The sequence below is a fragment of the Haliotis rubra genome, unplaced genomic scaffold (genome assembly GCF_003918875.1).
Source record: "Haliotis rubra isolate DU_JTF1 unplaced genomic scaffold, ASM391887v1 Scf137, whole genome shotgun sequence".
Classification (NCBI taxonomy): domain Eukaryota; kingdom Metazoa; phylum Mollusca; class Gastropoda; order Lepetellida; family Haliotidae; genus Haliotis; species Haliotis rubra.
This window is the reverse complement of record NW_025765303.1, coordinates 776638-801964: the sequence shown is the minus strand read 5'-3', so window position 1 is coordinate 801964 and position 25327 is coordinate 776638. Positions and strand designations below refer to the sequence as shown.

Sequence of the window (25327 nt, the reverse complement as noted above, 5' to 3'; positions counted from 1 at the left end):
AGCTTCCACCCAACTTTACCACACAATAGCACAGTAGAGCGATGCATGGGCCTCTATACAAGTAGCAAATACTCCGTGTTTTTGTTCAGTGATAAATCATTGCTAATGATCCACATGTGTTTAACATTTTTCAAAATTTAAAAATTCACATTTTGGTCTCCCATGGAGGTAGAAATATAAACATAATGGCTTATGTGTCCCTTTATATGCTTATGGCTCCAGAGTGACGTTACTCAAGGGAGATTTGTCATTGACTGCATGTCTTCAGGAGCAGATTATTTAGGACTAGATCTGCCTATAAAGTGGTTTCTGGCTTTCCTTCCATATACAGTTGACACACCACGATCATTGTAACACTGTTCAAGGTGGTCACAAACCCTACTCACTCACTCTGTAAAGTGAGCAGTGGTGTTATGCAGAGTTGTGTCCCTTGGTAGCATGTCAGGATCTGAATTAATCAGTTCAAGGTTATTATTTTCCTGCAACCACGTTTAGCAGATCCTGGCCATTGCCTTGAAAAGGCCGTATATTTTAGGATGAAGTTTTGAAATGAACTGTTCCAAAAGTCTTCTTGATTTCTGTGTGACCTGGAGAGTCATTGTATAACTTGAACTGATCTTCGATATTTTTCGTGATTGTGCATGACAGCATTGACCTGCAGCTGTACGTTTTGGTTTTTGATAAAATAAAATAGAAAGATGTAGAGAGGGTCATATTCATGAAAAATATTCTGCCTTGTGTAATATGTTTGCATTTTGTTGAAATATTTATCCCCACGAAACATTTTCTTTGTGCTCTGAAATGAAATTTCAACATTCTTGAAAGTGGAACACCAGATTAGCTCTCTATATGCAATCCCAAGAAAAAGCCTTTCCTCAGTGGTTTGGCTGACAGTGAGTTTGTCGTTTGTAAAGTTGTGAAATCCAACGCCAGTAACCCTTCCCTGTGGAGCAGATCCTGGCTGTAACCTACAAAGAAACCTTCTTGAATAGCCAGGGGTTGGATGTCGACATGGTGTTTATTTTGTGGCCATGCTGCATAGGGAGACATTACATTGTGTAGCTTGAGGGGTCAGATTTCATAATACCGCCTTATATCCCTTCGTGGTACGATCACATTCCAATCGTGGTTGCCCCTACCCCATTTCTTCCAAACCGTACCCCAGTATCAACCACGCCCAGGTCTGACCCCTTTCAAGACCTGTTTCACAATCTGTAGGCTGTTCGTGCTTATGCCTTGCTGCTTGCATGCTGAGTGTTTTATCCATGGTTTTGCATTTTATCATTTCTATTGAAACTAAATCTTTCTTTCTTTTTGGGGGGGACCATTATTCCTTGTTCATAGTTTTCTGAAAATTCAGCACGTTGAAGTGTAAATTATTTATTCCAAAAATGTTACTATTTGGTGCATATTTAAGTTGACTAAAACCTCTCATTGCTTCAGTAGCACTTGTTACACATTATGCACTTTGGCATTTAGACTGAAGTCCAGGAATGACAGCTTCTCATGTCTAAAATAGGCCAGTTGTTTACATCTGATCAGAGCTATTCCTATAGTGAAAACTAAGACTTCTAATAATTTGTAACATAACATTTAGGGGCGGTGGGGTAGCCTAGTGGTTAAAGCGTTGGCTCGTCACGCGAAGACCCGGGTTCGAATCCCCACATGGGTACAATGTGTGAAGCCCATTTCTGGTATTCCCCGCCATGATGTAGCTGGAATATTGCTAAAAGCGGCGTAAAACCAAACTCAGTCAGTCAGTAACATAACATTACAGAGTTGTGCCCCTTAGTTGTCAGGATCTGCTGGTTGTGGGTTCAAATCCCAGATTCACGCCTTTGGTGATACTTTGCCTGTTAACTTCAACAAAGTGGTAAAGGTACATAACCAGCCTCACTGTGGGCTTTCATACTGACCTACCCTGAAAGAACTGGAAGATATGGCCCCACATATTATGAGTGTGATTGGCCGCTCGAAGATGGTGTCTACAAATAGTTAAAGTGCAACTAGAGCATGTTCAGTGTAATTAAAGTCAATGAAAGTAAGGACAGATATCCAGTTGCTGTTGTCCAACAGTATGAAACAGCCCAGTATCTGTCTCAAATGTTGGGTCAAAGTGATATCCAAACCTCAACTTCCAGGTTACTTGTCTCCCTGCATGGTGCAATCTGACACTAGCTTCTCCTGCAGCCCACTTCTATCAGTACATTTGTACCTGAATGATTGCCGCCTGTTACAGCCATGTCCAGCTGTATGTGTAAAAGCATCAAGGCCTGATGCAGATAAGCCCACCAGTCTGCCAACCCTTTGAAACCAGTTGTATGGAGGTATATTAAAGGGAATCTTGTCATTAAAAAATATCCTATGCATTGTATATGTCAGATAAACAGGATGAAAATCATCCAACGGTGTGTGACCAAGTCCGATGTACAGGCCTGCTGTTTCAGACACATTCATTGTGTGTGTGCTGGGGCTAGGCACCTGTGTTGGCAGATGGCTGTATGGCTAGTTGATGTCAGATGAGGATGTCCACATTCTGCTGCTGTATCAGACACATTCATTGTGTGTGTGCTGGGGCTAGGGACCTGTGTTGGGAGATGGCTGTATGACTGTATGGCTAGTTGATGTCAGATGAGGATGTCCATATTCTGCTGCTGTATCAGACACATTCATTGTGTGTGTGCTGGGACTAGGGACCTGTGTTGGGAGATGGCTGTATGGCTAGTTGATGTCAGATGAGGATGTCCATATTCTGCTGCTGTATCAGACACATTCATTGTGTGTGTGCTGGGACTAGGGACCTGTGTTGGGGAGATGGCTGTATGGCTGTGATGTCTAGATGAGGATGTCCATATTGAGGATGACCACATTGTGTGTGCTGTATGGGAGATGGCTGTATGCTAGTTGCTCAGATGAGGACCTGTGTTGGGATTGTGTGTGTGATGGCTAGGGACCTGTATTTGGGAGAGATGGCTGTATGGCTAGGCGATGTCAGATGAGGATGTCCATATTCTGCTGCTGTATCAGACACATTCATTGTGTGTGTGCTGGGGCTAGGGACCTGTGTTGGGAGATGGCTGTATGGCTAGTTGATGTCAGATGAGGATGTCCATATTCTGCTGCTGTATCAGACACATTCATTGTGTGTGTGCTGGGGCTAGGGACCTGTGTTGGGAGATGGCTGTATGGCTAGTTGATGTCAGATGAGGATGTCCATATTCTGCTGCTGTATCAGACACATTCATTGTGTGTGTGCTGGGGCTAGGGACCTGTGTTGGGAGATGGCTGTATGGCTAGTTGATGTCAGATGAGGATGTCCATATTCTGCTGCTGTATCAGACACATTCATTGTGTGTGTGCTGGGGCTAGGGACCTGTGTTGGGAGATGGACCTGTGTTGGGAGATGGCTGTATGGCTAGTTGATGTCAGATGAGGATGTCCATATTCTGCTGCTGTATCAGACACATTCATTGTGTGTGTGCTGGGACTAGGGACCTGTGTTGGGAGATGGCTGTATGGCTGTATGGCTAGTTGATGTCAGATGAGAATGTCCATATTCTGCTGCTGTATCAGACACATTCATTGTGTGTGTGCTGGGGCTAGGGACCTGTGTTGGGAGATGGCTGTATGGCTGTATGGCTAGTTGATGTCAGATGAGGATGTCCATATTCTGCTGCTGTATCAGACACATTCATTGTGTGTGTGCTGGGACTAGGGACCTGTGTTGGGAGATGGCTGTATGGCTGTATGGCTAGTTGATGTCAGATGAGGATGTCCATATTCTGCTGCTGTATCAGACACATTCATTGTGTGTGCTGGGACTAGGGACCTGTGTTGGGAGATGGCTGTATGGCCATATGCTGATGTCAGATGAGGTATGTCCATATTCTGCTGCTGTATGAGACACATTCATTGTGTGTGTGCTATCACTAGGGACCTGTTGGGGAGATGGCTGTATGGCTGTATGCTAGTTGTGTCAGATGAGAATGATCTTATTCTGCTGCTGTTTCCACACATTCATTGTGTCCTTAAGACTAAACCTGTGTTAATGTATGCCTAGTAGATGTCAGATGAGGATGTCCATATTCTGCTGCTGGAACATGTCATTGTTTGACAAGTCACTGATACCTGTGTACTGTGCTGATACGCCTGTGTTGATGTTGCTGGAATATTGCTGTCAGATGAGGGATGTCCATATTCTGCTGCTGTTTCAGACACACTCATACTGTATGTGCTCAGGTAGGGACCAAGTCACTGATGGCTGTACTGGTCAGCTGTCACATGAGGTGTCCTGATACTGTACTGATCAGCTGTGTCACAAGTCACTGATACTGGTCAGCGGTGACAAGTCACTGATACTGGCTGGTCAGCTGTCAGACAGGAGTCACTGATCTGCTGTACTGGTCACCTGTCACAAGCCACTGATACTGTACTGGTCAGGTGTGACTGTATGTCCATAGTCACTGTAATACTGTAGCTGGTCAGCTGTCACAAGTCACTGATGCTGTACTGGTCAGCTGTCACAAGTCACTGATACTGTACTGGTCAGCTGTCACAAGTCACTGATACTGGTCAGCTGTCACAAGTCACTGATGCTGTACTGGTCAGCTGTGACAAGTCACTGATACTGTACTGGTCAGCTGTCACAAGTCACTGATACTGTACTGGTCAGCTGTGACAAGTCACTGATGCTGTACTGGTCAGCTGTCACAAGTCACTGATACTGTACTGGTCAGCTGTCACAAGTCACTGATACTGTACTGGTCAGCTGTCACAAGTCACTGATACTATACTGGTCAGCTGTGACAAGTCACTGATACTGTACTGGTCAGCTGTGACAAGTCACTGATACTGTACTGGTCAGCTGTGACAAGTCACTGATACTGTACTGGTCAGCTGTGACAAGTCACTGATACTGTACTGGTCAGCTGTCACAAGTCACTGATACTGGTCAGCTGTGACAAGTCACTGATACTGTACTGGTCAGCTGTGACAAGTCACTGATACTGTACTGGTCAGCTGTGACAAGTCACTGATACTGGTCAGCTGTGACAAGTCACTGATACTGTACAGGTCAGCTGTGTACAGGTCAGCTGAGTCACTGATACTGGTCAGCTGTCACAAGTCACTGATACTGGTCAGCTGTCACAAGTCACTGATACTGTACTGGTCAGCTGTCACAAGTCACTGATACTGGTCAGCTGTCACAAGTCACTGATACTGTACTGGTCAGCTGTCACAAGTCACTGATACTGTACTGGTCAGCTGTCACAAGTCACTGATACTGTACTGGTCAGCTGTCACAAGTCACTGATACTGGTCAGCTGTGACAATGCTGTACTGGTCACTGAGTCACTGATACTGGTCAGCTGTGACAAGTCACTGATACTGTACTGGTCAGCTGTGACAAGTCACTGATACTGTACTGGTCAGCTGTCACAAGTCACTGATACTGTACTGGTCAGCTGTGACAAGTCACTGATACTGGTCAGCTTTGACAAGTCACTGATACTGTACTGGTCAGCTGTCACAAGTCACTGATACTGGTCAGCTGTGACAAGTCACTGATACTGTACTGGTCAGCTGTCACAAGTCACTGATACTGTACTGGTCAGCTGTGACAAGTCACTGATGCTGTACTGGTCAGCTGTCACAAGTCACTGATGCTGTACTGGTCAGCTGTCACAAGTCACTGATACTGGTCAGCGATGACAAGTCACTGATACTGTACTGGTCAGCTGTCACAAGTCAATGATACTGGTCAGTGGTGACAAGTCACTGTTTCTATAATGGTCTGGGTTTTTTAATGATGTAACAAAAGCAAACATGATATATTTTGACTATTAGTCTACTCCACTGAAACATGTAAGATGCATTAAAGAAATGAGTAATCATGATGTGTTGTGTAATAATATGCCGGTCCTAAATGAAGCAGGTTGAGGACATATATGGACAGTGTACTTATATGGAGAACAGTTGTACTGTGTGGGATAGGTGAAAGCCCGCTGTACGTCAGATCCTGGCTGCATGCCGGGAATACCGGGAACACCTGGCTGGCTGTGCTGCATGCTGAGTAAACACAGGCCCTGGGTAGATGTGTCCGCATGGAGGAGATAGTTGTGCTGTGTGGAGTGGGGTGGGTCGGTCTGTCGGTATGGGGTCGGTACGCCTGTCAGCGTGGGGTGGGTAGTTGTGTAGGTGGAGGCATGATAAATATGTTGGTAAGGGGTGAGTACAGGCCTATCAGTATCAGGTGGGTAGTTGTGCAGGTGAGGGTAAACCTGTCGGTGATGGGTGGGTATAAAGAGAAGGGTGGATAAATATGGTTGGTAGTTGTGGGGTGGAGAGCTTGATAAATGTGTCATGGGTGGGTAGGCCTGTCAGTGTGGGGTGGGTAGTTGTGGAGGTGGAAGCTTGATAAATGTGTCTGTGTGGGGTGGGTAGGCCTCTCAGTGTGGGGTGGGTAGTTGTGGAGGTGGAAGCTTGATAAATGTGGCTGTGTGGGTTGGGTAGGCCTGTCAGTGTGGGGTGGGTAGTTGTGGAGGTGGAAGCTTGATAAATGTGTCTGTGTGGGTTGGGTAGGCCTGTCAGTGTGGGGTGGAGTAGTTGTGGAGGTGGAAGCTTGATAAATGTGTCTGTGTGGGGTGGGTAGGCCTGTCAGTGTTGGGTGGGTAGTTGTGGAGGTGGAGGCTTGATAAATGTGTCTGTGTGGGGTCAAGGTAGGACTCTCAGTGTGGGATGGGTAGTTGTGGAGGTGGGAGCTTGATAAATGTGTGTCTGTGTGGGGTGGGTAGGCCTCTCAGTGTGGGGTGGGTAGTTGTGGAGGTGGGAGCTTGATAAATGTGTGTCTGTGTGGGGTGGGTAGTTGTGGAGGTGGAAGCTTGATAAATGTGTTGGGGTGGGGGTGGGGTGTCCTATCAGTGTGGGGTGGGTAGTTGTGGAGGTGGAAGCTTGATAAATGTGTCTGTGTGGGGTGGGTAGGCCTGTCAGTGTTGGGTGGAGTAGTTGTGGAGGTGGAGGCTTGATAAATGTGTCTGTGTGGGGTGGGTAGGCCTGTCAGTGTGGGGTGGAGTAGTTGTGGAGGTGGAAGCTTGATAAATGTGTCTGTGTGGGGTGGGAAAGGCCTCTCAGTGTGGGATGGGTAGGCCTGTCAGTGTTGGGTGGGTAGTTGTGGAGGTGGAGGCTTGATAAATGTGTCTGTGTGGGTTGGGGTGGCCTATCAGTGTGGGATATGTAGGCCCGTCAGTGTGGGGTGGGTATAAGGGTGGGTGGGATGGATAGTTGTGTAGATTTTGGGTGGATGTACAGTAGGCATGTTGGGGATTAATGGGTTGATATAGGATGGATGGGTAACGGAAGTATATGTAGCTGAGGAATTGTTAGATTTGTAGGCATGGTTTAGACAGGTTTATTGAGTTAGGGGGGTTGGGGGATTTGTAGGCATGAGTCAGATAAATGTATAGGCATGGGTCAGACCATTGTGTTGGGTCAAATATGTTGAGGCATGGAAAGAACAGATCTGTAGGCATGGGATAATTATGTTGGAGCATGGAAAGGACAGGTCTGTAGGCATGGGTCTGACTGATTAATGGTTTCGATAGATGTTTAGGCATAGAGTTGATAAATATGTAGGCACAGATCAAATATGTTGAGGTATGGAGAAGACATGTCTGTAGACATGGGATAATATGTTGAGGGATGGAGAGGACAGATCTGTAGGCATGGGATAAATATGTTGAGGGATGGAAAGGACAGGTCTGTAGGCATGGGATAAATATGTTGAGGCATGGAAAGGACAGGTCTGTAGGCATGGGATAAATATGTTGAGGCATGGAGAGGACAGATCTGTAGGCATGGGATAAATATATTGAGGCATGGAGAGGACAGATCTTTAGGCATGGGATAAATATATTGAAGCCTGGAGAGGACAGATCTGTAGACATGGGAAAAATATGTAGGCATGGGTCTTAGTGATGAATAGCCATGGAGTGGGTAGATAAGATACTATCTGTACAACAGACTACTGATCCATGGCGTTCTGTTTTTATATTAAGACATTATAATCCTCCCAAATACCTGTATACAACAGTCACAGGAGACATTGTTGTCATGTCATACGAACCTGTATTACAGTTGGGGCCTGTATGCTGCAGGCAGTTTGAGAAGCCCGGGTTGTTTCACTGGGGAATTTATGGACATGAACTAACTGTTTTATATCTGGAGCTCTGTGTGATATCTCTGTCAAGATAATGCAGTTGTCCCTTGTGGATTGACAGTATAATCTCTGTCAATAATTTACGTTGATCATTTTTAACAGAGCATTATTGTTGCTGTGGAGATGTTAGAGTGAATTTGGGTCATCATCTGAAACATTTTAGCAACAGATGTCTTCATTACATTAACTTTCACTTTGTTAAATTACTTTGGATTTCTTTGCTGTCAGAATGTGTCAGTATAAGTATGCATTTAATTTGGATACAAATATCAGCTGTAAATTATCATGTTAAGTTTGATGTGTAAATTCCTATATTATGTACATATATCTTTCAGATCACACCCAGTTAGTATTTGTAAAATTCTGGTGCCTTTATTTCATGTGTTCAGTGCTGACTAGTCAGTGTTCATCTCACCCTTGACCGTAATTTAGAATCATCATTCATGTCCAACAAAGGAGATGACCCAGCTCGAATAGTATTTCACATTCTCGCTCATTTACAATGACAAAGGTCAAATATATTTTCTTATTACAATGATGTTCATACACTAGAATTTCTGCATTATGGGAAGCATATCAAGTCCTGTTTTACTGGTGACACAGATACAACACATCGGTTGTTTATAATGTTAAGACAGTGTGAAGTCATATGTCAGCTTATTCACAGTTAAGACACATGTGATTTTAAGGATTTTGAAACGGTGTCAGAAGTCTTTCAGCCTTAGGCTCACTTTTGACATGGGAGTTAAGGGATGTCAAACGTATGAATAGTACTGCAAATCCTAGATTAAAAGCCGGCATGAATTAATGCTGGATTCGAGCCCTGTCACAAATATGAATATCTGCCTTGAATAATGCTTGGTCAAATTTGATCAGAGCACACCAAGTGAAAATTTGAGAGATGGAAGATTATTTCTGTATTTGAAAATGGAATTCAGGTGTTTAAAATAATGTTGAATGGGTTACTGTTTCTGGTTTGGAATAAACTTTTGCAACACAGGGTTCAGAGAAAAGATACATGGTGTCTAATGATGGAATTACGGGCGGTTCAGTGTTGAGGTCGGGTGTTAGATTTGCCACTGGTTGACTGACAGATGGCACAGTGTTCTCAGAACATGTCTCCTTCCCTGTGTCCCTCCTGGGGATGGCACAGGGAGGACATGGAGCCGAGATGAAGGTCAAGGACAGTTATCATCTGACTGTAGGTCTCAATCTCACATTTGGTCATCATGTAACATGTTGCTATCAGTTTTTAATAGGGTCATGACTTGGGAAGGATGCACAGAGGGTCTCTGAAACTCTGAATGGGTACTTTTCAATAGTCCTTGTTTCAGCTATTACCAGCTCAGGAAATTGGACTGCTATAAGATTTTGTTGAAATTCAACCACTGTCTGTGATTCTTTTTTAATGTCTACTGAACATCATGAATAAGTCATAGAATAAGACATATTTTCAGAAGAGCTTATGGTTGCACATAATAAGAAGTATAACTTGTGTGTGATTTCTCTGGGAAAGGTTTGGTTGGTTGTAAAAATGATGTCACCATCAGTTTCATAGGGCTTGAAAAGAACTGAGTGCAATTTTGTTTGCTAATTAAAATCAATATGTATTTTCCTACAGACTTAAGGTCAGTTTTAAAGAGCGAAAAATGCATAACATTGGAAGACAGATCCAAGATGAAATCACACACACTGTTTTTGGCCTCTGAAGCAAAACTATTTCAAGCTATGGTCTTAAGCTGTCAACTCAGTGATGCACAACAGATTTTTTCATTAGCTGATGTGCAGATTTAATGGTAGTGAGTGTCTAGTATGTAGACTAGTATGTATGTCTATGTCAGGAAGCAGTCAGCCACAACTTGAACATCAATCAGTAGCGACCAAACAGGTCGAAATCTTTCTGTTAATACCACAAATATAACAACTTAATAATACAAATATCACATTTCACATAATGTTCACTGTGTAAAACGACCTTTCATCTTGATTTTCTTAAATAAAAAATAAAATAAAAATAACATTTAATGCCCATAGCTTTTGTGACTAACATCCTGGAAATAAATCACCTGCTGCTGTCGGTCGTATTCCACATGAATGTCTGTATGACTAATCCCCTGAGTAGACAACTGTGGGCACCCAATGTGTTGTTGCTAGTTCTTGTCATAAGTTTGACATGGTAATCAAATGGATGAGCAATACAATTAAAAGTATCTCAGACAAGGAGGAAGACTGGGCTCGTAAAACAACTGGATGTAAATGGGATTAAAGTAATCCATGAATTCTTTACAGATATTTTGGCTGAAATATCACTGACGCAGGAAAAACGTTTCTACAACTTGATATGTGTGATGATGTTTCAGGGGATCAGCTGGTGAACCACATCGCCAACTGCCAGATGCTGACCAACAAGATGGGCTTACTCAACAGCCTTCAGGAATATGAGAGGGTCACGCTGTCAACCAAGGGGAGATTACCCCGCCTGAAAATGTCGGAGTTTGTGCCAGAGACATATCGGCTGGATAACCGTGATGACCGAGAGACCTTTCTACAGGTGTATAAAGGTGAGGGTGTTGTTATAATTTGAAATTTTTGAAAAGTGATAATATTTTTAAGAAGGAATTATTTATGTAATCGAAGGGGTGGAAACAATTCAAATATTACTGTTAACTTGTGGTTGTGTTAGGTGACAAATTAGCTGAAGTAAGGCAGCTTTGGTGAAAGGGAGAAAAATACCAATTTATGTGATATTCAGTAGATCCCACCAGTATGTTGTCAGGCGTGGACTATGCAGTGGTGTGTGATCAAGTGCACAGGTCATAAACCCGATCAAGTTAAGCAGGTTGGTCAAAGAGGATAGTTGGATAGATGACCATATATGGCCTGGGTCCTGCCCCTCACTGAAGCTCATGTAGCATATTTTATGTCTCATTAGGCAAGTGAATTTGTTCAAAATATGTCTCTTTTCAACCAGCAGTGAATGGGTACTTGGTAGGAGGAGATGGCAATGTGACATTCATGTGCCTCAAAGGCAGCTTTGGTTGTATACTCCTCAGGGAGCTGAGAATAACAATCAAATGAACACTGATACATTGATGTGGGTAATAATGTAGCTGATTGAATATGCTACATGATATAGATTGGGCACAGTATAATTACACACATTAGATTATGCTTGCTTTATGATAACCAACTGGTCAGCCTGGTCATACATTGTGGACCTGTGAAGATCTGGGTTAGAATTGATCTTCAGCAACCCATGTTTGTGGTAACCAGTGAAGATCCAGGTTAGAATTGGTCTTTAGTAGCCCATGTTTGTGGTAACCCGTGAAGATCAAGGTTAGAATTGATCTTCAGCAACCCATGCTTATCTTAAGAGGCTGACTAACAGGATCAGGTGGTCAGACACATGTCATCGTATCCCAATTGCATAGATTGATGCTCATGATCACTGGATTGTCTGGACCAGACTCAATTATTTACAGACTGATGCCATATAGCTGGAATGTTGTTGAGTGCGGCGTTAAACAACAGACCAACCAACCAGCCAACCAGCCAACCAGCCAACCAAATCATACATTGTACATACTGTCACATCAAGCATGGAGTCGTGGACCTGATCTGTCTCAGGATTCCATGTAGGGCATGTTCTGGGAGATGGGAACAATGATTGTCATGTAAGCTTCTGAATTGAGTAGAAATATATTTTGTCATATATAGTCTGTTGTCATGTACATAGGATGATTCTATTTTGTGAAAGGTCAAATTCAATTTTCAGAGAATGAGATCTGGATTTCCAAGCCGACAGGGATGAACCAGGGCAAGGGTATATTCTTGCTGCGGACACAAGAAGAGATTGACAAACTTCTGTCTGAGCGGGACGCCAGACAGCAGCAGAGTAAACCTTCCCGGCCCCTCATGTCGCGGATCGTACAGAGGTATGTGCTGCCACTATAATCTGCCACTATAAACTACAGTCCTTTGCCTGTATGGGGCTTTATTACACTGTATATGTTTGCTGTTTTGTAATGTTCAGGACCATTGAGTATTGTTTTCCAGGTATATCCACAACCCTCTGTTACTGGACGAGCGGAAGTTTGACATCAGGGCCTACATGCTGATTGCCAGCACAGTCCCGTACCTGGTTCTGTATCACAAGGGCTATGTCCGACTCTCCTGCCACAAGTATGATGGAGAGGACACCAACCTCACCACCCATCTCACCAACCAGGTACACTGTTTTTACATACCCATGTACCCATCTCACCACCCATCTCACCAACCAGGTATACTGTAGACATACATACCCATCTCACCCACATCTCACCACCCATCTCACCAACCAGGTACACTGTTTACATACATACTCATCTCACCACCCATCTCACCAACCAGGTACACTGTTTACATACATACTCATCTCACCACCCATCTCACCAACCAGGTACACTGTTTACAACCAGGTACCACTCGCACCAACCGTATACTGTAGACATACATACTCATCTCACCACCCATCTCACCAACCAGGTATACTGTAGACATACATACCCATCTCACCACACATCTCACCACCCATCTCACCAACCAGATATACTGTAGACATACATACCCATCTCACCACCCATCTCACCAACCAGGTATACTATAGACATAGCATAACACACACCTCACCACCCAAGTCACCAACCAGGTACACTGTTTACATACATACCTACCCATCTCCTACCCTGTTTACATCTCACCACCCATCTCACCAACCAGGTATACTATAGACATACATACCCAACACACATCTCACCACCCATCTCACCAACCAGGTATACTGTAGACATACATACCCATCTCACCACCCATCTCACCAACCAGGTATACTATAGACATAGCATAACACACCCACCTCACCACCCATCTCACCAACCAGGTATACTGTATACATACATACTCATCTCACCACCCATCTCACCAACCAGGTATACTGTAGACATACATACCCATCTCACCACACATCTCACCACCCATCTCACCAACCAGATATACTGTAGACATACATACCCATCTCACCACCCATCTCACCAACCAGGTATACTATAGACATACATACTCACACATCTCACCACCCATCTCACCAACCAGGTATACTGTAGACATACATACTCTCACCACCCATCTCACCCATCCACCAACCAGGTATACTGTTTACATACATACACCATCTCACCACACTGTTTACATCTACCACCATCTCACCACCCATCTCACCAACCAGGTATACTATAGACATAGCATAACACACACCTCACCACCCAAGTCACCAACCAGATATACTGTTTACATACATACCTACCCATCTCACCACCCATCTCACCAACCAGATATACTATAGACATAGCATAACACACACCTCACCACCCAAGTCACCAACCAGGTAATATTACTGTTTACATACATACCTACCCATCTCACCACCCATCTCACCAACCAGATATACTATAGACATTGCATAACACACACCTCACCACCCAAGTCACCAACCAGGTACACTGTTTACATACATACCTACCCATCTCACCACCCAGGTATACTGTAGACATACATACCCATCTCACCACCCATCTCACCAACCAGGTATACTGTAGACATAGCATAACACACACCTCACCACCCAAGTCACCTTCAGGCCTGTTATGGTATAGGGGAGATAACTCTTTCAGAACAAATTGTATATGAGCAGTTGTTTTTGCTGTCAGTCATTTATAAATCCAGTTTCAGGGTTAGGGTTAGGTTTCTACTCCTTAGTACTTGAGGATTACTTCGATTACTAGTAAGCTATAAGTTATATTTAATGTCTGACATTTAGGATCAGGAGACCGGTTTATGTGCCATGTGATATTTATATTGACAAGTTTAGACATTCAGTGTGAAATTAAATAGTGAGTTGATCATAATGCATATCATAATAATCAAAATATAACACACCAGGTAAAAATAAATATCTTGATTGAGAACAAAGCATTCTTATGTTTATAGTGCAATAAAAAAACATTCAGCTGATATTGTTTTATTGCCTTCTGATGCAAGTTGTCATGATGACAAGCACTCTTGTGACAAGCATCTTTCATGTGCAGTTCATCCAGAAGAAGGTTCCCAACTATGGGGACGTGAAGGAGGACACGGCATGGAGCATGGATAAGTTCAACGACTACATCAACGAGAAGGTTGCCCCAGAGAAAGGGATAGAACAGGACTGGGTGTACAACACGCTAACAGTGAGTTATACAGGGCCACTGGTGTAGTGTGACTTGAGTCTTTGTGACAGACATTTTACCAATATAATATTTTATTTTAGAGAACTATTGCTCACCTTATGACCTTGAGAACCCACATTTGTTCTGCTTTGTCAAAGAGAAATGAACTTGGGAAATATACGTGCATGTTGTAAAGTTGAACTTTTTAGTCAAAGTTAAACAAGTATAAATAAAGTTCCACATATTCACATTTTTTATTTAAAAGGCATGCCCAGTGACTGGTTATGATATTGTATGTAAGTGGAAGGACACTAAATGTTGTCCTTGTTGTCATTGTTTGTAAAATTGATCTGTAATAGTCAAAGGGAGCAAGTAATAAAGTTACTGACTGGTTATTGTAAGTGAAAGGAAGGACACGAAACATTAAGTTTGATGTCATTGTTATCATTGTTGTTCTGTTGATTCACTATTGCCATTATTGTCATTGTTGCCATTGTTACCATTATATATATTGTCATTGTTGCCATTATTACCATTATATGCCATTATTGTTCATTCATTGTTGTTACCATTATTACCGTTACCATTATATATATAGTGTTATCATTGTTGCCATTATTACCATTATATATATAGTGTTATCATTGTTGTCGGTTGTTACAGAGACAGATGCAGAGGATAATGCTCCACTGTTTCAACTCAGTTAAACACAAGCTGCAGTGTAAAGTTGGCTACTTTGACCTGTACGGCCTGGACTTCATGGTGGACCAGGAGATGAAGGTAGGCTGTGAGGGTATGAGATAAAGGTGGATGATAGCATGTAGACATTGGGGTTGAAGGTAGGGCCAAAGATAGGTAGGGGTCATTGTCGAGCCAGGACGTGATGGGAGAAGTGGAGGGCTGGATGATAGGGGTGGAGACAATGGGGTAGAAGGTTTGTTGAAAACATTGGGATGGAGATAGATAGGGGTCACCGAAGACAGTGATGCCAACCACAGAGTGGCAGAGTTACTCCGATTTTCAAATACAAAATCTGCTTTCCGATTTCTCTTTAAAAAACTCTGAATTTATTTTAATTGATGATGAAGTTTCACAACGTTTTTCAGAATACATGTCATAGTCCATATGAAAGTGAAACAAAATAGCAGAGCAACCACATGCTCACCCCCAACTCACACCTTTGATTCAGGGTGGGCATCTCGGCGTAGAGCCAGACCTTGACAGGAGAGGTGGGGTATGACTGGGCGGTTGATGGAGAGGTGGGGTATGACTGGGCGGTTGATGGAGAGGTGGGGTATGACTGGGCGGTTGATGAAGACATGACTGGGCGGTTGATGGAGAGGTGGGGTATGACTGGGCAGGGTATGACTGGGTGATGGAGAGGTGGGGTATGACTGGGCGGTTGATGGACAGCACAACACTGACCAGCATTATTGTTTCAGTATGATCCTATGGTAAAATATAGGAGCAGCTGCAGTTGGAGCATCATTTTATGAAATAAGGTAATGACAGGAAGGTGTTGGAGAACATGGGGGAGATGATTCTAGGATTTCATTAATCAGTTTCCCAATACAGAGTTTCCTTTGACACTAACTGAATGTATTCCCTCTGTAGATCTGGCTGATTGAGATCAACATCAACCCGTGCCTGGCCATCAACTGTGCAGCTCTCAAGGAGGTCATCCCAGACATGGTGGAGGAGACTATCCGTGAGTACAGGGACTGATGTTTGCTGTTTAGCACTACTGTGGCATATGACAGGTGTTGATTTTGTAGTTTAGAATTGATTGGGACCATGAATCTCATCCAAACATAAACCATGTATCACCTCTCCAACATTACATCTCTAACATGTGCATATAGTCGAGAAGCCAGTTTAGTGGTGGGTTAGATTTGTGAAAACACAGTAGCTTCTCTCCTTTCAAGAATGTTGGTGTGTGTTGTGTAAGGTTAGCAATATTCCATCTATGTGACAACGACCTGTGAAGGATCGAGTCTGAGCCACTCCAGTGGTTGATATCATAAGCAACAACATGCCTGTTGCCTCAGATTATGTTTGTAGGTCTGTCACTACTAGTGGTGTAGTGGTGGTCCGATTAATTGAAATAATCGAAGATTGGTCGCAGTGACTAAACGACCAAGCAATCGATCATGTTTTCTCATAATCGAACACAAACAATTCTGGAACACTTGTTTTCATTAACAGTATTTTTCACTAGGTTGGTTTTGTCTGTTACATTTCATAAGCACTACAAGCTCATTCCAAGTCATGATTGAATTTATCTTAAAGACACCAAGAAATTTATGTTCCTCCATACTAGTCATCCTTTAAAGATGTGAAATTTTGCCCAAAAACCCCCCAAAGAACTACATGTTTTTTCCCTTATTTTTGGGTGCATTAACCGATTCATAAATGACGCTAACCAATTATTTTCGATGATTGATCGGTTGTAATGAACCAATCATCAATTATGAGATTTTAACCAATTCCCAACACTAGTCACTACCATACCCATGGGTTTCAACAGACTTGTAAACATCTGATACCAATACCCCCGTGATATAACTGAACTGCTGTTAAAAGCATCAACTAATCCAGCTCACTCACTGAGACATCTGAGACCTGCCATCACTTCGGCTTTCCTTCCACATTAAGTTTACCCACTGTGATATAACTGAAATGCAGTTAAAAGCATCAACGAATCCACCTCACTCATTCACTACAGTTTTGGTGTTGATGATGGCAGTAGTATCTCTACATCTCCGGCTACAGAGTTTATTATCTTTAAAAACCACACAATTTTATATTGTTTCTTGATTTTATATATTATAATGAAATATACATTAAAAAATCTGTGTATTGTGATAATCATTTGACTTTTCTACCTCTCAGATTTATGCCTGGAGAGCTTTGAGAAGAGTCGCAGACACCAGCCATTGATGCCACTCAGTTCCCTGAAGAAATTCGCAGTGTTGCATTGTGGCTCCAGCCCCTACTCTGTGGGTCATCGGCAGACGAGAAGTGTCTCCCCTGCCAAGGACAACAGCCAGGAGAAATCAAAGTCTACGCAGTCATCCAACAATCCCCGACAGAGTCGATCACCAAGTCGGTCGGTTCCTCGTGTTGCCATTTCACAAACTCCTGTTGTCACACAGTCTCAGAACCAGACACGAAAGTCAGAATTTTCCACCATTCTGAATCCACAAGGTACGGGAGGAGGGAGTAAAACTACCACCAGTGCTAAAACGAGTACTGCTAGTAGAAATTTGGGCAGCTCAAACACTTCATCGTCTTTCCCAAAGTCTGCAAACAGTACAGGAAATACCAACTCAGGGAACACTGGTACAAACAAAACAACAAAAACAGCTAGCAACAACACAACAACAAGTTCTTCGACAGATAAAACAACCAAACCAGCATCCAACACAACAGCAAGCAGTGGGGTGAATGGGAATCGTGGGACAGAGAAAACACACAATGCTCCAGCATCAACCGTGTCTGCAACCACCAGCAGTGGAAATGGCAGTTCAGGGAATTCTGGGACAGCAAACAGCACTGGTGTAAAAGCTGTCAGGACAAGTAAAAGTGCAGATGCTAAGACTAGTCCCAAGTCTGAGAGTACAGTAAGTAGGAACAACAACAACAACAACAACGGCGGCAGCATGGCTACATCGTCAACCAAAGCTGGCATCACCAATGGAGGAAGCACTCTAGGGACAGACAAGACGGCGAAGACAAACAACAGCCAGAACAAGTAAAACTGCTGACGTTAAAACAAGCCCCAAAACCGATACCGCAACAAAGCCTCAACAAGGCAGTGGTGAGAAGCCTGCCAATAAAAACAATAACGCAAGCTCTCAGAAACCTAAAGCCAGTTCTCCCGGCAAGACAGAAGCTGACAAAGGAAGTAAGACTGACAAATCATCTAAACCAACCACAACAAATTCCTCACCCAAATCGGAATCCTCGGGGAAAGATGTAAAGACTGTGTTAAAGACAACGAAGACTGAATCAAAACCAGAGCCAGTGTCAAAAAAGGACAGTAAAGTTTCTGAAGGACGTTCAGTGAAACAAACGGTTCCATCTAGTCAGAGTCCGAGCCCCAGAGGGTCTGGAGGAGAAGATGTGAAACTGAAGATGACTCATGCCAAAGGCTCTGGGAGTCGGAAGAACAGACCTCGAGCTGATACTGGGAATTGATGACGTATCAGTTTAGTTTCTGTGACATGTCGACTGTGATAACACTGTGTGCCAGGATAATTAGGTAAAGGTGCTGTGTGATGTCTCATTTCATAGCAACTTCACCCAAATTCAGTTTTCACAGAATAATACTGAAATATTCAGGATCAAATCAAGTAATTTCAATACCAGTCACCATCAGTATTTTAACACTTTTCTGGAATCAGCATGAGACTGGATATATTGGGTATCATCTCTGGCACACAAGCGTCATGGTGATGCTTGACTTATGGTTTCACCAAGGCAACATTAAGCAGATACAACTTATATTGAAACCTTGTGTTTTCTAGTGTTGAAGAAACAGTATTAATTTCATTTTGATTCAGAAATGTCACCATTGTCAGATTGTATTACGTGGTATTCTTCATCACCAAAGTTCTGTAATGAGCTGGAAGATAACTGCAATATTTACTTACTGGCATCAGAGTACAGCCTCAGCAACCACTGACCAATCAGATTCAGAGGACAAGGGTCAGCCAATCACAGAAAACGTCAGGTTGCTGTTGAAATCCCCCATCCACCCTCATCCCCATAAATCTTTTGAGTGCTTTTGCATCACCAAATCATTAGCTATTTTTTCAACTTGATTACTTACCCATAGACAAAAGAACAAATGGATGTTATCCCTTCTGAAATGCCTAAGTTTGTTATCATTGTTGAACTCAAGGAGTAAAAAGCAATTTGCCATTTAAAATAATCCAGGTGCATAATATAATGTTTTTTATTGATAGAGGGTTAATAAAATGAGAACTCTTTAACTGGACGGTGTTCAATTTATATAAAAATATAATAAGTACCAGAAGTGCAAAGCAATGATCTTCTGGACCCAGCATCTGTGATAAGTATCTTGTGACATGTTTTAATGTCCTGAGCACCAAGTAGACAACAGCAGTACTAGACATCTGCACCAAATTACTGCTGATTCAACAAGACTGAAACTGTGGAGTTACTGCAGTCAGTTCATACGTCCCAAGTTGTCCAGATCCAGAGTACTTTCTATTTTTTATGAAAACTTGTGATTAGATGTTACCACATGTGAATAGATGTCACTACATGTGAATCGATGTTACTAAATATCAAGGAAGTATAATACTGCTTTATTAATTGCTAATATTATATTTGAAAAGATGGAATCGATTTAAACTATGTTAAGTACTATGTTAATGGCAAAACTTGTTTGTTATAATAACAAAAAGAATGAAAATTTCACACAATGTTTCAAATGTTTCCCATATGCAGTGGAACAGTAAACATTTGAGACAAATTCTTCAAAAGAGCTCCTCTGCACTTTCCAAAGTCATATTACAATGTATTTAGATAATGATAGAAATCTATAAAATTAAAAGTGTAGGTGCAACCACCACCCTGCCAAATTATATCTGATAAAATGGAGCTGAAAGTCATAAGATGGATGTCAACTTGCTCTTCCCAGGTAACCATGTTTGATGAAAGTAGGTTTCGTCACAGACAGTAGGGAGAGCATCAGTGTTTGCGTGTCTTCTATCCCAGGCTGATCAGCGTGGATTGCTTGTAGATGTATTTACTTGCTCAATTAGTCCTACCTCATAGTTACCACATAGGGAAGCAGAAGAGTAGTGCCACGTTAAAATTAGAAGTTTTGAGTGAAATAACTATGGGAGTCCCAGGTTTAGCAGACCTGTTGATGAAGAGACACACATTAATAGTGAGATTCTGACAAACCGGATAGGTGGGTCAAATCTAGACTAAAATGGGAGTCCCAGGTTTAGTCTCTGAAAAACTCTGACAAACCGGAAAATTTAGTCTCTGAAAATGAACATATTTTAAAAAAACATAAAAAAATATATATATATTTGAGACTTTCTTCATTTTCAGAAGCTGAGGAAATCTAGACTTGCCACATTTTCTAGACTTGTGTGGGCTTTCTTGGATATATTTGCTTCAGGGTCTGTATGAGAGACTAGGTCAAATCTCAAAAACTCTTTATTTGTTACTCTGATGAATTCCTCCTTTTGTCCACCACATACAGTAAGATGATGTAAGATGACACATGCACTGAACGTATTGATATAATCACAAGGAAAACAACTATAATCAACAGTACCCTGTCTATTTTCCCTCCTGCAGTCTAAGTCCATTCTTGTTGAAGTGGGCTACATGCAAGCAAGGATGAGGAATGGGAGTTCTTGTTACCTAATCACTGAGTTTGCTTTGACTGAAGTCATTCTTTGACTAAGGAATTTTCACCATAAAAATTCTACAAACCAAGGCATACAGGAAGTCTAGCTCGCCTAAGTGACTTATGTTTACACTACTCAACTTGTGATAAGGATACAGAGATGGTTCATACTACTGTGTATCCATATCATGAGTACATATGTAAAATATATAAATTATCTGTATTAAAATTTGAGTAGTGCATGTGAAAAAACACAACCCAAAAAGTCATTTTAAATTTTGGAATATTGATGTAGTTTCTGGTGAAAGGTTTAAGAGATGAAATACTTTTCTCATTCAGTGTTGGATGTCAGTGAAGAATGTACAGGAGCATTTACAGAGCTGTGCGGCAGTAATAAGTCATCTTATGTTTTGGTGCCATATGTTTTAAACAAAATACAATTAGATGTGATTTTAGTTCATTTGTAACCAGGTATTTTACATGAAATATGTATGGCACAGTTAGGATAGATTGAACAAAAATTGCTTTATGAATTGGTGTATTCCCAAAAATTGAAATGTGAAAAACATTAAAACACAGAGAAGGAGATATGTTAAAAATTCCTCATATCAGAAGTAAGTAAAATAATTAACGTAAAAAGTTAGTTCCCTTCCTTTCAATATTGATAAAACTTTAAAGATGCTATTTTTAAAACTTATAATAAAACCTTATCTTATGAACAAATTATTATGACAATACTCCCCAGATATTGCAATTGGAGTTTTGTTTTATGTTTACAACATTCTGGATGGTTATTTTGGCACATCTTGGCCTGTCTGTTAACCTACAACTAAGTGTCTGTTATATCCAAAACATTTATTATTTAAGTCAGTGATTTGTCAGTTTTTAGATATTCATTGTTTTTTTTTTTATTTCAAAATAATTCAGCATATATTCAGTGTTCCTTATATGGACATTGTACCACATTGAAAATAGAACCAAGTAATGCTAATATTAGGGTACCGGTATGTCACAATGATTGATGAAGCTCTGCAGTTTCATGTAGAAAATATCTTTATTGAATGTTAAAAATATTTCCATCAAGCTGCTTTAATTAAATCATTATTGTGATATTTTGATGCCTGAATAAATAATTTTGTCTGTGATATTTACTGTAATGTTTTATTATTTTTGTTATTGAAAGTATTGTTATATAGTCTGTGATTGTATACTTCATTTTTTCCGCATGCTTGTTGCCAATAAGTATAACAAAATCAATGTATTATTATTTTGCATAAAAATAGATGTTTTCATGACATTTGTTTGTTCTTTTTTGTAAGTCTGATGTGCACTGGGAGTGAAACACCAGTACAGAATGGCCTGTGAGCACTAAGGAATTAAAAAATGTCTGTCCATAGTGAATAAGTTCAGAGGGATGAAGTTCAGATGCGTCTTGAGTAGTTTCTATATCACAAAATACTATATTTTTAAGATCACTGCATCAGAATTCATCTCGTTATATTATCAGGTACGTTTTAACTACAGGTAAATCACTGGTAGGGGAACATGTGCACTGCACAGCTGATTGCTATTTCCGGTGCTGTATACGAGACAATTACACACGGTAATCTTATTCCTTGCATTTAAGACAATGCCTAGCAAAAACAAATTAGAACTGCATAGGTAAATAATCTTGTCTAGTGATATTTAATTGCAAATTTGACATCTTTACTGACAAAGTTGTCTTCTCTTGTTTGTTTTTTCACATGAAGCAATACAATGTCGTTTTCTTACCCCCTGAAAAAAAGTGTGACGAAAGTGTAACCCATAGATAAGCCAACCCCCCCTTCTACAGACTGCTATTTTTGGTACCCAAAATTCGGCTTATCTACGGTAATTCACAAGACAATTTCAGATCACCTGTCCCCAGTGAATTAAGTACAGAGGGATCAATTTCAGTGCCCTTTTGAGTAGTTTCAACATAAATTCACAACACAATTTCAGAATACTTGTGACATAGATGCTGGGAATAGTTGCATCCCCTGGGCGTGCTAGAGTTGCATCCCTTGGCCGTGCTAGAGTTGTATCCCTTGGGCGTGCTAGAGTTGCATCCCTTGAGCGTACTAGAGTTGCATCCCAAGTGCTAGGGTTGCATGCTAGAGTTGAGTTGCATCCTTGGGGGTGCTAGAGTTGCATCCCTTGGGCGTGCTAGAGTTGCATCCCCTTAGAGTTGTGCTAGAGTTGTATCCCTTGGGTGCTAGAGTTGCATCCCCTGGGCGTGCTAGAGTTGCATCCCTTCGTGCTAGAGTTGTATCCCTTGGGCGTGCTAGAGTTGTATCCCTTGGGCGTGCTAGAGTTGCATCCCTTGGGCGTGCTAGAGTTGCATCCCTTGGGCGTGCTAGAGTTGCATCCCTTGGGCGTGCTAGAGTTGTATCCCTTGGGTGTGCTAGAGTTGTATCACTTGGGCGTGCTAGAGTTGTATCCCTTGGGTGTGCTAGAGTTGTATCCCTTGGGCGTGCTAGAGTTGTATCCCCTGGGCGTGCTAGAGTTGTATCCCTTTGGCGTGCTAGAGTTGTATACCTTTGGCGTGCTAGAGTTGTATCACTTGGGCGTTCGTCAAATGTGTGGGCTGCAGTCTTGGGTCTCCCTGGTTGTGTGTCCAGCTTTAGCACCTTACCCATGTTTGTGTGTTTCACAACATGGACGTTATCTCCGACCTGCACCACTTTAGGCTTTACTCTGATATTGAACTAAGATGCCAGGATATAACAGAAGTAATGCAATAAGTGGCATCCAACTCACTCACTGTTCTTATATTGCTCATAGCTTTTTTGTGAGAAAATACAGAAAAAATGTCGGCTTCCTGGTTCAACTAATTATATTTAGAACCAACTATAATTTGTTATAACCATAGTTAACTGTCAGACTGATACAACCAGAAGGATATACATCTTGGAGCCTAACAGTTTGTGGGTATATTTCAGATTGTGAATGTTCCTATTTCTTGCCATCCCTTAAGAAAAAGAAATAAATGAACAAGCAATGATTTGAAAGTGTTTTCAGATATGTAAGGCCGGTGGGGTAGCCTAGTTGTTGAAGTGTTTGCTCATCACACTGACTGACCTGGGTTTGTTTCCCCACAGGGTACGATGTGTGAAGCCCATTTCTGGTGTCCCCTACCATGATATTGCTGGAATATTGCTAAAAGCAGCATAAAATCACTGACTCAGATATGTGAATAAACAGTATTTTGATAGTGTGTTTTCAGGTTTGTCAATAAACACCAACAAAATAATGGTGCGACAAAACACTAAGCGAGACCAGAGAGATATTTTGTTTTCACAACCTGCAGCCACTTTACAAACAAGATATTTGACTCAAAGATCCAAAATGTGATCATACTGTGTATGTTTTCATTGTAGGTGAGTGAAAGAAGATTACTCTTTGGGGCAGCTATTTCAGTTACATCTGTGGCTTGCAAGATTTTATGCACACCTCTTTGTAAAAATAAAAATATTTCTGTTGTCACTAATATTGTGCATTACAAACATAGATTTGATTGCTGGTGAGAGACATGCCCATGGCATGTGGGATCACTTTGTTTTTGAGAGCCATGCCTGTACTGCTGTGTTTAATTTTCCTTGTCAAAGCAATGATGTCCTCTCCGGGTATTACCCAAATGGATAATTGTAAGCAAGGTGATATCTTGTGTTGATAAAGATTACAGTTACATGACATATATCACAGCCATCAGGATTCAGGGGTGGAATTTCTCCTCAGCCACATATGTCAACTTATTGTCAATTGGATCTGGTGGTTACTGACTTTGTCATCATACCCCAGCAACATGGATTGCCCCTCATACTCTCAGTCAGTGGATGTTTGCTCCAGGGACAATTTTAAAGTAGTTTGTAATCAGTGAAGATCCTTCAGGATCACAGTTAGAATTGATCTATGCCATCCATGCTTGTTGGGAGGTGACTAATGGGTTTTCGTGGTCTGGCTCGGTGACTAATGGGATTTTGTGGTCTGGCTCGGTGACTAATGGGATTTGGTGGTCTGGCTCGGTGACTAATGGGTTTTGGTGGTCTGGCTCGGTGACTAATGGGATTTGGTGGTCTGGCTCGGTGACTAATGGGAATGACTAATGGATTTGGTGGTCTGGCTCGGTGACAATGGGATTTGGTGGTCTGGCTCGGTGACAATGGGATTTGGTGGTCTGGGTGACAATGGGATTTGGTGGTCTGGCTGGGGTGACAATGGGATTTGGTGACAATGGGATTTGGTGGTCTGGCTCGGTGACTAATGGGATTTGGTGGTCTGGCTCGGTGACAATGGGATTTGGTGGTCTGACTGACAATGGGATTTGGTGGTGGTCTGACTCAAGGGATTTGGTGGTCTGGCTTGATGGATGTCATCCTAACTTGGTTTTGATGCATGTCATCCTAAGCCAGTTGTGTAGATTGATGCTCATGATGTCAGTCCCTGGAT

At 41.9% G+C, this 25327-nt stretch overlaps 1 protein-coding gene across 3 annotated transcripts in view; it reads left to right on the top strand.

Moving 5' to 3' along the window:
• LOC124268204 (protein polyglycylase TTLL10-like) overlaps window positions 1–22147 on the top strand; it is a 57222-nt gene extending 35075 nt beyond the window's left edge. For 2 of the 3 annotated variants that reach the window (XM_046703232.1, XM_046703234.1), the window contains 8 exons: window positions 10576–10776; window positions 11991–12150; window positions 12272–12443; window positions 14341–14481; window positions 15124–15240; window positions 16075–16168; window positions 17353–20411; window positions 20643–22147. In XM_046703232.1, coding sequence (XP_046559188.1) covers window positions 10576–10776; window positions 11991–12150; window positions 12272–12443; window positions 14341–14481; window positions 15124–15240; window positions 16075–16168; window positions 17353–18218 — 1751 coding nt within the window. In that variant the 3' untranslated portion in view covers window positions 18219–20411; window positions 20643–22147. The remainder of the gene's footprint in view (window positions 1–10575; window positions 10777–11990; window positions 12151–12271; window positions 12444–14340; window positions 14482–15123; window positions 15241–16074; window positions 16169–17352; window positions 20412–20642) is intronic. The other variant, XM_046703233.1, reaches the window with a different exon arrangement.
• The last annotated feature ends 3180 nt before the right edge of the window (window positions 22148–25327 follow it).